At 39.5% G+C, this 12,809-nt stretch overlaps 1 protein-coding gene and 2 long non-coding RNA genes across 18 annotated transcripts in view; 1 reads left to right on the top strand and 2 right to left on the bottom strand.

The window, feature by feature from the left end:
* Window positions 1–7,210, bottom strand: part of LOC133634192 (uncharacterized) — a 120,779-nt gene extending 113,569 nt beyond the window's left edge. For both annotated transcript variants that reach the window (XR_009821892.1, XR_009821893.1), the window contains exons 1-2: window positions 7,090–7,210; window positions 36–97 (exon numbers count right to left, since the gene is read on the bottom strand). This is a non-coding gene — a long non-coding RNA (uncharacterized LOC133634192). The remainder of the gene's footprint in view (window positions 1–35; window positions 98–7,089) is intronic.
* The window catches only part of LOC133634191 (ankyrin-2-like), a 195,092-nt gene that overhangs the window by 142,162 nt on the left and 40,121 nt on the right, over window positions 1–12,809 (top strand). For 5 of the 7 annotated variants that reach the window (XM_062027271.1, XM_062027268.1, XM_062027267.1 and 2 more), the window contains 11 exons: window positions 3,815–4,039; window positions 4,137–4,235; window positions 7,429–7,583; window positions 9,239–9,450; window positions 9,532–9,739; window positions 9,828–9,924; window positions 10,729–10,957; window positions 11,016–11,141; window positions 11,214–11,336; window positions 11,420–11,452; window positions 11,540–11,561. In XM_062027271.1, the coding sequence (XP_061883255.1) occupies window positions 3,815–4,039; window positions 4,137–4,235; window positions 7,429–7,583; window positions 9,239–9,450; window positions 9,532–9,739; window positions 9,828–9,924; window positions 10,729–10,957; window positions 11,016–11,141; window positions 11,214–11,336; window positions 11,420–11,452; window positions 11,540–11,561 (1,529 nt within the window). The remainder of the gene's footprint in view (window positions 1–3,814; window positions 4,040–4,136; window positions 4,236–7,428; window positions 7,584–9,238; window positions 9,451–9,531; window positions 9,740–9,827; window positions 9,925–10,728; window positions 10,958–11,015; window positions 11,142–11,213; window positions 11,337–11,419; window positions 11,453–11,539; window positions 11,562–12,809) is intronic. The other 2 variants (XM_062027272.1, XM_062027270.1) reach the window with 1 other exon arrangement.
* The window catches only part of LOC133634193 (uncharacterized), a 29,528-nt gene continuing 24,078 nt past the window's right edge, over window positions 7,360–12,809 (bottom strand). For 8 of the 9 annotated variants that reach the window (XR_009821894.1, XR_009821898.1, XR_009821901.1 and 5 more), the window contains one exon: window positions 7,360–9,658. This is a non-coding gene — a long non-coding RNA (uncharacterized LOC133634193). The remainder of the gene's footprint in view (window positions 9,659–12,809) is intronic. The other variant, XR_009821896.1, reaches the window with a different exon arrangement.

The following is a 12,809-nucleotide window of genomic DNA, read 5'->3' as shown; positions in this document are numbered from 1 at the left end:
ATGGCCGCCACAGGTTATTGTGGACGGAAACTTACGGCAACAGCATATCCAAAGGAGCTCCGACTGGAAGTCCACTCATTCGGTCACCTTCTCGGACCTGCAGAGTAAAAAAACACAAACAATATCATCGACTGACTGCTGCATCGAACAGTCCATTAAAATATATTATTGTGAACATTTAAATGATCAAATCCAACCATCTGGGGTCGGGTCGCGGGGGAGAAACCCAGACTTCCCTCTCCCTCGCCATAAAAGATCAAATATTTGACTTAAAAACGTATTGTCAGGTTCAAACACTGATGACATCTATTAAAGGCCTACTGAAATGAATTTTTTTTATTTAAACGGGGATGGCAGATCCATTCTATGTGTCATACTTGATCATTTCGCGATATTGCCATATTTTTGCTGAAAGGATTTAGTAGAGAACATCGACGATAAAGTTCGCAACTTTTGGTCGCTGATTAAAAAAAAGCCTTGCTTGTACCGGAAGTAGCGTGACGTCACAGGTTGAAAGGCTCCTCACATTTCCCCATTGTTTACACCAGCAGCGAGAGAGATTCGGACCGAGAAAGCGACGATAAGCTAGGATGAAAGATTCGTGGATGAGGAACGTGAGAGTGAAGGTCTAGAGTGCAGTGCAGGACGCATTTTTTTTTGCTCTGACCGTAACTTACGTACAAGCTGGCTCATTGGATTCCACACTCTCTCCTTTTTCTATTGTGGATCACGGATTTGTATTTTAAACCACCTCGGATACTATATCCTCTTGAAAATGAGAATCGAGAACGCGAAATGGACATTCACAGTGACTTTTATTTTCACGACAATACATCGGCGAAACACTTTAGCTACGGAGCTAACGTGATAGCATCGGGCTTAACTGCATATAGAAACAAAAGAAATAAGCCCCTGACTGGAAGGATAGACAGAAGATCAACAATACTATTAAACCATGAACATGTAACTACACGGTTAATGCTTTCCAGTCTGGCGAAGCTTAACAATGCTGTTGCTAACGACGCCATTGAAGCTAACTTAGCAACAGGACCTCACAGAGCTATGCTAAAAACATTAGCACTCCACCTACGCCAGCCAGCCCTCATCTGCTCATCAACACCCGTGCTCACCTGCGTTCCAACGATCGACGGTACGACGAAGGACTTCACCCGATCATCCGTGCGGTCGGCGGCTAGCGTCGGACAGCGCGTCTGCTATCCAAGTCAAAGTCCTCCTGGTTGTGTTGCTGCAGCCAGCCGCTAATACACCGATCCCACCTACAACTTTCTTCTTTGCAGTCTTCATTGTTCATTAAACAAATTGCAAAAGATTCACCAACACAGATGTCCAGAATACTGTGGAATTTTGAGATGAAAACAGAGCTTTTTGTATTGGATTCAATGGAGTCCGAATACTTCCGTTTCAACCACTGACGTCACGCGCATACGTCATCATACATAGACGTTTTCAACCGGAAGTTTAGCGGGAAATTTAAAATGTCACTTTATAAGTTAACCCGGCCGTATTGGCATGTGTTGCAATGTTAAGATTTCATCATTGATATATAAACTATCAGACTGCGTGGTCGCTAGTAGTGGCTTTCAGTAGGCCTGTAAACAAGACAAGAAGCAAAGAATTAAACAGAGTCAAAATTCAATTTGGCTCAGTGAGGAGAGACGCCTGGAAACTGTACCCTTGCACAGTGTCTCAGCACGCTCTGCCAAAAGATTGCACGCCTCCTTCTTTTATTTGGACCTTCCCTGACCACAGCTGCTTCCTAAGGGACGGGGTCGTAAACAGCCATCGCCTTTGATTACAAAACAGTTCAAAAGAAAAGGTTGGTTCAAAAAAGAGGTCGTAAAAGAGTTGAAAAAAAGAGGTCGCAATAGAGTTCAAAAAAGAGGTCGCAAAAGAGTTCAAAAAGAGGTTCGTAAAAGAGTTAAAAAAAGAGGTCGTAAAAGAGTTCAAAAAGAGGTTCGTAAAAGAGTTAAAAAAAGAGGTGTCTGGAACTAGGGATGATACTCGAAACCGGTTTTCCCGGTTGTTTGATAAGAAAAGAACCGAGTCCTCGGACTTGAATCCCTTTTTGAGAACCGGTACCCGTTATCGAGACCACTATAGTAAAGGAAAAGAGTTGATTCTTTATTCGAATCCCGTCCCGACCAGAAATGCTCCGTGGGACATCACAAGAAATGACGTCACGTAGCTCAGTCATTAAGCGCAGATAGCGAAAGCAGGAAAACAATGGACGGGAAAAAGCGCTCCAAGGTGTAATAAAGTTCAAAACAAAAGCTATAATCCATCGAATAACTTTACTGAGAGATTTTAGCAGGGTAAAACACATGACCAACACTTTTACCACCAACCGGAAACATAGCAACCAGGCTAGCAACGCACCTCCTTTACGGCAGCTGTCGCAACGTTCTTAAAACAACCGCAGCACATACATATATATACAACACATCTCCCTTTTTTAACTTTTGTTTTTCTTTCCTTGTAAACGTTACAAAATCACACTGTAGATGTGTTGTCGGTGTAATTATAAATAATGCAGACGAGGCGTGTTGGCTGAGTTCTTGACGTTTACTTTCACAGCGTGGCAACATGCAACACTTTTCGGGGCTACCGTGCATGCTCGTAACTCCCGTTGCATGCTGGGTAGTGTAGTTGTTATATTCTCTAGCTCATAACATTTTTCCCACTATAAAGAAATAATGTTAACTCAATAAAGTGTATTTCTTTTTTTAGCTATAACTTTTCATTTTTTAGCATTGTAACCACATTTGCAAACAACTTTTCTCTTCATAGAATGTTCTTTCAATAAAGAAAGTGCAAAAATGTCAAAGCATCATAACAAACAGTTATGTCAAATAGCAGCAGAAGTGCACTTTTTGGAGAGCTGTATTATTTCCAGTTTTGTGCCCAAGGGACTGATTTTATTTAACACTATATTATTATTTATACACCTATAGTGATCACAGAGACAGCTTGTTTTTGTGTTACTGTATATATTTGTTTCTCTGAAAAATCCCACTTAATATACTTTGGGTAACAACGGTCAATATTTATTTATTTTATTTTATTTTTTTAGGTGGGTAACAGTCAATATTTATTTATTTATTAGATTTTATTTTTGTATTATATAATAAAAGTGAGCTTTTGTTAAACCAAATATTGTGTGTTTTTTTCCATATACAACAACCTATCTGGACTCCATAAGAGAATCGATAAGGAATCGGTTCGATAAGAGGATTCGATAATAGGCTCGAACTCGATAATTCCTTATCAAACATCATCCCTATCTGGAACTTGGGCAGATCCTGCCTTCTCTCCGCTTTGTCGTCCTTGGGTTAAAAACAATATCTTTCTGTTGATTACAATACATGAAAGAAACAGAAACACCTTCATGTTGCTTCACCCCCTACACTGTGGAGTTTTACAAGCCTTCTTCTTGGTAGGTTCAAAGACAGCCTTTGGTCTTCTGGCCGGGAACTAATTTCAACACAAAGTTTTTGTGATAACTTAGATACAATTATTCCACATTGGCATAACATCATCTTTGCTCTCTTGTGGTTTTATCATCACGGACATCGTGAAGTTAACTTGGACAAATGTTGAACAGTTTGATAAAACTGTTTGAACAGTTCTTTGCTTGCCATGCTTGAATTTAACCCCATGAAATTGAACCCATTGACATGTCTGAAGATGTTCTTGTGTTTCCGAGGATGGAACTTGCTCCCTTTTTTTTTTGTCTGCATGATGTTCAACAGCCAACAGATTTGACGCTAACATTTGGCATACACCTTTTTTGTAGCTTTCTGGTCAGTTTCATGGTAGACGCGAGAGGCGGGGCCATGCGTGGCTGTCGTCACAATGGCCTCAGGATCATCGTCCCGCCAAGGAAGTGCTCCGCGCCCACCAGGGTGACTTGCAGGCTGGTGAAGAGACACCGCCTGGCCTCCATGCCCCCCATGGTGGAAGGGGAGGGCCTGGCCGGGCGCATCATCGAAGTGGGACCGACCGGAGCCCAGTTTTTGGGGTGAGTGCGTGTCAGAGTGCCGGCATGTGGGAGTGGTTTTACGCTGGTGTGTTCATACTGTCTTCTTCACTCCTTCCTGTGCTGCACACTGGATCAGTAAGCTCCACCTTCCCACAGCTCCGCCCCCTTTGAATGAGGGCGAGAGCCTGGTCAGTCGCATCCTGCAACTGGGTCCTCCAGGAACCAAGTTCCTCGGGTAGGACCATGAGTAGGGGCCCACCCTGCCACACCCCGAAAAATCTGGTCACATGCTTACCGATATTTTATGCACGTTTCCACCTTTTTTATTTTGTTGCCTAAGTTGTTTAGCGGTATGATTTACAGTATAATTTGTCTGAACAAGCCACCCGTTCTTTTTGGACTACACACCAGAGGAGGGCAGCACGGTGTCTAAATTTCCCTAAATTCCGGACTTAAAGCCGCTACGCTTTGAAGCCTGCGGCTTATAAAACGGTGCGGCTAATTTATAGATTTTTCTTCACTGACGGCCATAATGCAAAGTTTACAGAAGACACTAAAAACGTGTTGTTTGTGCTATGGCGCCATCTTTTGGACGAGTACTGCAGGTACTTCCATTTGGTGCTTTTCACCAGAACCAGAAGTGCTGTCTTCTAGCCGTCTATAGCGTTTCTATGGATTCTTCATTCATCACTCCAAGCAACGTTTTTAAAGTTTTACAGTATAACTAAAACAATTCTTACTTCTTACATCTGTAGGAGTGTTTTCATGCATATTTGTACGTGCTATCGTAATGTAATAAAGCTAGCATCATTAGCACTAGCTCATTTACTAACACGTTTACGAGTGTCTTAACTTACAACGGCATTCTTTTTGTATTGTTTTACTTTCACAAATTCCTCAGTAAATTCACCAAAACGTCACCGTGGAGTTATTGAGTCTGTTTAGCTGATTGGAGAGCTAGCTTGCGCAGATAGTGGGTCCACGACCATGACTTCTGTTTTGTTTGATCGGCCGTTTTACTGCCGTGTTACAGACATTGTAAATAAACATTTACAAAATCTTTCTATATAAATAATTCATTTCACAACGTATATATCTGCGGCTGGTAGTTGTCTGGTGCGGCTTATAGATGGATTTAAGATATAAATATATATATTTAGAGGGTGTGGCTTATATACCAGTGCGCTGTAGAGTCTGGAAAATACAGTAGACATCCTAACTGAAAGCAGTGCTGAGGATGAGCTTATGTTTTATTCCACCTTCTTAGCATGAACTTGAGTGACTTCATCCAGCATCCTTCTCACTACCGCCCCCAGAGGAATAAAGTGGTATATTAGACAAACCCTCCCATACTTGTTCAGATTAAAATTATGCCTTTTCAAACTATTTTTGAAGCACATGTGCTGATATTTTTGTCTCATTCATTTTCTTTCTCGATTTTATTGTTATCCTCATGTTTTTTATACTACCCCAAATCTTGTTTTGTTGTTTGCATACATACTACTCTTTTCTTCTAAAAGTGTTTTTCTGGATGTTTTCTGATACTTTCTGCATGATTTACTCCTGATATCATTGTGAAACAGATGTTTGATTGTCAAAGTCATTGAAATGTTTCTTATCTTTGCTCTACAGACGTCCATCGTTTACTCCGGTTAATTGGTACCAGACATGTCCGTGGTAAATGAATGTCCGCGAAGTAGGATTGTTATTAATAATTCAAATGTTTTCATAGTTAAAACGTACATGAAACACTAGATGACTTTCTAAATATGTTTTTTTTAAGGTTATTAGAGCATCCATATAGTCACCTTTACACTCTCAACTTGACAGTGGCAGCTACGATTGTTAGCTTTGTTTGTCTGCGTTGTTGTTCCACATCGCGTTATTCATGTTGAAGATGGATTGCATCAAAAGTGTTACTGTCCACTAGTGTTGTCCCTTTACCAATATTTTGGTATCGGTACCAAAATGTATTTCGATACTTTTGGGTACTTTTCTACATAAAGGGGACCACAAAAAAATTGCATTATTGCCTTTATTTTAACAAAAAATCTTAGGGTACATTAAACATATGTTCATTATTGCAAGTTTGTTCTTCAATAAAATAGTGAACATACTAGACAACTTGTCTTTTAGTAGTAAGTAAACAAACTAAGGCTCCTAATTAGTCTGCTGACGTATGCAGTAACATATTGTGTCATGTATCATTCTTTTATTTTGTCAAAATTATGAGGGACAAGTAGTAGAAAATTAATTATTAATCTACTTTAGTGTTCAACTTCAGCCTAAACCCTTTCGGTCTACAACATTTTCAATGTATGAATGTACAACTGTTTGTTTATGTAAAACTGTTTGTTTATTTTGTTGACCACTGACCGAAGAAATAATAAACTAAACTAAACTTGTTCATTTACTGTTAATATCTGCTTACTTTCTCTTTTAACATGTTCTATCTACACTTCTGTTAAAATGTAATAATCACTTATTCTTCTCTTGTTTGATACTTTACATTAGTTTTGGATGATACCACACATTTGGGTATCAATCCGATACCAAGTAGTTACAGGATCATACATTGGTCATATTGAAAGTCCTCATGTGTCCAGGGACGTATTTACTGACTTTATAAACATAATATGAATTTTTAAAAAACGAAAGAAGATTTTGTGATGCAAAAAAATATAAATGTACCGGTACTTTTTAGAGGCGGTATAGTACCAAATATGATTCATTAGTATCGCGGTACTATACTAATACCGGTATATTGACAACCATACTCTCCACTTTGCCCAGATAGCTGCAGATACAGCAGATATGGTTGTGTTTAAGCCTCATTCCTGTGAGAATCCTGCGTGTGACTGACTAGGACGCATCTGTGAGCAAATATGACCGTGTCTTTTACCTTTCCAACTTATCAGGTCGCTAGTGCATTCTTAACTTACACTTAAAGTGAAGGATGAGGCAAAAAAATACAACCTTACCTCCTGTAGCTGATAGTTGACAGTAGTCTTGTTAGCCTGAAGTGCCGCGACGAGTCCTATGCTACGTTGCGCTGTTGTCTTTGCATATCGCTTAAGTGAAAGTCTCACCAATGTAGAGATGTGTTATTGACGAGGCAGGAGTTGAGAATGTGCATCAAAAAGTTGTTCGGGTCTACTTGTTGATACAGCAGGGCCGAGATTAGTCGCTTGTGTTGACTCTTAACCTGAAAACGAAAGTCCAGCTTGGTGAATATGTTTATCAATGGCCACAACATAACACAAAATAAGACAAATATTGCAATGTAATACGTACAAAACCTAATTTAACATTTAAAATTCGGCTATGTTCGATATTCGAAACGTGATGTAGCGAGGGACGACTGTACTGTAACCACTGATTAAATCATGCCAATTACTTGCCTTAATTCCACATGTCGTTTCTGGTAGGCCTGTGATTGTGGAGATCCCACATTTCGCTGCTCTCCGGGGCACCGAGAGAGAGTTGGTCATCTTGAGGAGCGAAACAGGAGAAAACTGGAGGGAGCACCATTGTGATTTCACTGAAGAGGAACTCAACCAGATACTTAACGGCATGGATGAAAGTAAGGGATCTTAATGCATCACTCGTGTTTTGTTCAATGATGTTCAGTAACGATCAAACTGGCGATCCCGGGGAGCTGGTGGTTGTTTGGATGCTAAAGGAGCCATATGTAGAAATGTCATGTCAAGTCATCATTAAATGGCCCTGATATGTCAAAAAGCATTAATAAATCATGTTCTTTTCCAATACCTCTATAACTGATAATAGTAGTTCTGCCGGGATATGCTCATTTCAAAATAAGATTTCCAGCCCCAAAACCTTGTTATTGTTTTAATTTCAATGCCCCGCCCTCCACCGTTTGACCAATTAGAAAGTCTGTGAGTGTGTCACATCCAGGTTGCCAGTTAAGCACCGCCATCTTCGTCTGGCTACTGCCACTGGTAAAGTTACTAAACATGTCAGACCTTAGTAAATCTAAAAGGCCTCGTTACGATTCTCAACTTATTCATGACAAAGCCAGGAACAAAACGAGGATTTGTTCTTTGATATGTAAGTCAGGCATTAACGTTTTCTTATTACTTGTAATGAAGGGAAATGGACATTTAGTATGTAAACTATATTGTCCAATACAGTCTATGATCTTGTCTAACAAAGCTAGTATGTTCCTGCAACAAAAACTTAGTGTGATGGTGCTTCACTCCTAGTGTAATGCTTAGTATGCTAGCCCGGTCAATGACACATCAACATATAGGCTAACGGGGGAAATATATGCCTGTTAGCCAGTATGTCGATGTGTATTCAAACTGACAGGGCTAAATATATTTCCACATATGTGGATATGTGTAGTGTCAGTGCCTATTTCCTTCTCAACATGCTGATACGCTGAGGAAAAGGGTTCTGACATTAGCACGGCTGTCATCATGGTAATGTGAAACATGTGGAGACAGCCAAATCACATGATAAAATAATTCCTCATTAATGTAGCCTATAGGCATAACTTGGTAAAATGTCTCCTCTTTAGTTTTGGGGGTACATTAGGCTGCTAAGCATGCTCTACTTCTTTTCACCAGTATAACCATTGCTAGTGTTGGTTGTAGTTTGTTTTAGTCTTTGTTTTCTGATAGTACTGACAATAACCATATGATTCCCATTTGTTGTGATATTGTACGCAGGCATGGCGTACTTATTCCTGAAAATAGCCTAATTTCTGTGTAAAATGTGTTGGTTAGAGATTTGTTATTGACAAAACACTTGTCTATTCAGCTATTAAGGTCCCAGCACCTCAACCCCTAGTAAGAGGCAGTGGAAGTTGGAAGTTCCTTGGAGTAGCCCAGTCTATCGAGCTGGATTCGGCTGCGTATCTGGCAACCTCAGTCAGAGAGAGAGGGAGGGGACTACAGAATTTTGACCGTGACTGCAGTACAGTTTTTGGCCACATTATCACATATGGCTTCTTTAAGAAAACTCATTCCTTTGCTGACCAAGTCTGATATTTTATCGAACTTCAAAGCTTGGATTCGTCAGAATACAACCTTTGGAGTATTGAAATCTCGAGCTTCCACTGTACATCAGTGTTGCCGTCCTTGTCAGTGTTGACCGATCTTGTTTTCGACTTGGTCTCACGGAGCTACAGTTTGGACTTCAGCTCGCTTTTTGTGGTTACGACTACAACAAGAGTACATCAATTATTCACATTTTATATAATTTCATTTACAGAACTGGATTCCCCCGAGGAGCTTGAGAAAAAAAGGATCTGCCGAATCATCACGCGAGACTTTCCGCAGTATTTTGCTGTGGTGTCTCGCATAAAGCAGGACAGTCATCTGATTGGCCCAGAGGGCGGCGTCCTTAGTAGCACACTTGTTCCTCAGGTCCAGGCTGTCTTCCCCGAGGGAGCCCTCACTAAGAAAATCCGTGTTGGGCTACAGGTCTGCACATTACTGAACTATTTGGTTTAGACCCTATGGTCCAAATGCTGACATGTTTACATTTTTTGGACAATGTCTAAGGCTCAGCCTATTGAAGTTGACGTGGTGAGAAAGATCCTTGGCAACAAGGCGACATTCAGCCCGATTGTCACACTGGAACCAAGAAGGCGGAAGTTCCATAAACCGATCACCATGACGATCCCCATTCCTAAGAGTTCAAACAGTGAAGGTCCTGGATCAGTGTATAGCGGGGAGACCCCTACTTTACGTTTACTTTGCAGTATTACAGGTTGGTCCATGTACAGTACATGTAGGTCTTTAGAAACATTAGCTATATTTTCTTTTTGGTAAATGAACAATCAATGCTTTTGTTTCAGGAGGGACTACACCAGCTCAGTGGGAGGACATCACTGGGTCTACACCGCTTACCTTTGTTAATCAGTGTGTTTCCTTCACCACCAATGTGTCAGCAAGGTAAAGCTACTAATTGTTTAAATGCAAATCCAACCTCTAAATCAGGGGTGTCCAAACCGTGGCTTGCTAGCCTCTGCAATTTGGTACACGACCTGTCACAAGTTCACACCCCGGAGTGCTTACAAATTATTCTTACATACCAGGTGGTCACTGAATGTTATATATTTTCTGCCACCTTGTGGACAATGTGGGTAAATCGGATCAGTGACCCTTGCAAGTATTTTGAAAAATAGCACAGCTTTTACTTATATGACACAATCCAAACAACCTTCCCTAGTCATGGTGCAAAAAAAAAATGCAACTAACATAAAGGTCAACACGGATGGTCAAACATAACACAACCTGCTCACTGAACATTGTGGATATTATGAAAAACATCCAAAAAAAATAAAATTAGAGTGCACAATGGGAAAAATGTAAAACACTCCACATGTATCCATGTTAGCCGCATTTTAGCCGCTTGATATTTCTGATTGATTACAAAACTTTAAGGAGGTCGTCATGAAAGTAAACAAGGTAGGAGTCAAACTTTCACAATCTCTTAATATCCAATTATATATCCATTATATTAATATAATATGCACACACAAACACACACATACATATATATATATATACATATATATATATAAAAAACACATATACATATACGTATAAACACACATACATAGAGACATATATATAAATATACATACTTTACATGCAGTTGGCTTTTTAGCTCAATGTGACCCGCAAGTCAAAAGGTTTGGACATCCCTGCTCTAAGTGTTAGAACCCCGCTAATTCTTCAGTATCATCTTCTTAGGTTCTGGCTGATAGACTGTCGACAGGTTCAGGATTCTGTCAGTTTCGCCTCTCAGTTGTATCGAGAGATCATCTGTGTGCCATACATGGCTAAGTTCGTCATCTTTGCAAAGACTTTAGACCCCATTGAGGCTCGACTACGCTGTTTCTGCATGACTGACGACAAAATGGACAAGACTCTGGAGCAGCAAGAGAACTTCACTGAAGTGGCTCGAAGCCGAGATGTTGAGGTACACTGTAATGTCATTTGTGTTTGGTGTTCATAGAATGACAACTTCTACTGCTCAGGTCCTGGAAGGAAAACCCATATTTGCGGACTGTTTTGGAAATCTGGTGCCTCTTACCAAGAGTGGACAGCATCATGTGTTCAGCTTCTTCGCCTTCAAAGAGAACAGACTAGCGCTCTTCATTAAAGTACACCAACGCACACGTTTGTCTCATGTTTAAGAGTTCCACCAATGTACTCACTGACCGATGCCTGCACAGATTAGGGACACGGCCCAGGAGCCATGCGGCCGCCTTTCCTTCACGAAAGAACCACGCACATACCGCAGTTTGAACCACAATGCAATCTGCAACCTTAACATAACCCTGCCAACATATTCAAAGGTCCGTGTGGAATCATTTTCATCCATTTTCCACCTGTCATTTCTTCATGAATTAATTGCTGTCTTTTTAATTCTCTCTCAAAGGAGTCTGATTCAGACCAAGACGTGGATGACGAGGTGATTTGAAAAAATGACTTTATGCACGATCACAATAAGGAATGTAGTAATGCTGATGTAACTATTTGTTTCTACTTTTTCATGCAGAGTGAAAAGAGTGACAAGAAATGTAAGTTGAAATTTAAAAATTGTACCAAGTTTTTTTAAGACTTTCTTAACACGTCAGCTTCACTGACAGTGTTTTTCTTTACAAACACAACCACATTGAGCAGAAATTCCACATTATTGTACATGTCCTCACATTTCTTATGATAAAGACTCCAAAGAATCCATTGACACATAGTTGTTCATAAAGGTTGTGACATACAATAGCAAGTATATAAAACAGACATAATAGCACTGTTCTATATACTCATCATTCCGAATAACCCCTGCTTTGTTAATTTGCTATATTAACACTTGAGGGACATGTGACTGGCAGCTAGGCTATGGCTTCCCTACTCTGCATTTCACTTTCTCTAGATTCTCTATCTTAGCTTTTTCTTTTCCTCCCTTCTTTCCTTTTCTTGATTTGTAAATGTACTATAATCAACAATATATATGTTTGTCAACTCAGGTCAATGAAAACTTGTTTTGTTCATAAATTATGATAGAAATGTGTTATTTGTTGTCTTTTAATTTAGATGTATCTGTATTTACTTTATATACAGGTGAAATTTTAAAAAAATATATTTTGCAAAGGCTTGTTTATCCTAGCAATTAGATTTACAAGGTGAAACTAATATATAACATAGGCTCATAACATGCAACTCAAGACATTTCAAGCCTTTTTCTGATATAAATTTGATAATCACGGCTTTTATCTTATGAAAACCTTGAATTTAAATTTTTTTTTTAAACTGCATGCAATGATCATCAACAATATAACAAATAAAGGCTTGACATATCTCACTTTGCATGTAATGAGTTTACATCACATATTAGTTTCACATTTGAAGTTGAATTGCTGACATGAATGGACTTTTGCACGATATGCGATTTTTGGGGGTTTCACCTGTATCTTCAGATATAGGGGTGTAACGGCATACCATAATCAAGGTCCAGTACCTCGGTTTTAAGATCACGGTTCTGTTCTGTTCTGAACAAAATGCGAAACATTAATGATTTTTAAAATTAAATCTAAACAACTATTGCTTGGGAAATTTGTAATAAATACAAGTATCCAATAAAAGATAAAAATTACACAATTTTAAAAGCAGACAATTTTTTTTTTTAGTAAAATGTAATGATTCTAAAGTAACAGTTTGAACAGTCTGCATTAAAGTTAAAGTTAAAGTACCACTGATAGTCACACACACACACACACACACTAGGTGTGTTAAAATTACCATCTGCATTTGACCCGTCCCCTTGTTCC

This window comes from Entelurus aequoreus, linkage group LG18 (genome assembly GCF_033978785.1).
Source record: "Entelurus aequoreus isolate RoL-2023_Sb linkage group LG18, RoL_Eaeq_v1.1, whole genome shotgun sequence".
NCBI lineage: Eukaryota > Metazoa > Chordata > Actinopteri > Syngnathiformes > Syngnathidae > Entelurus > Entelurus aequoreus.
Note: the sequence above shows the minus strand (reverse complement) of the source record. Positions and strands in the feature narration are given on the sequence as shown.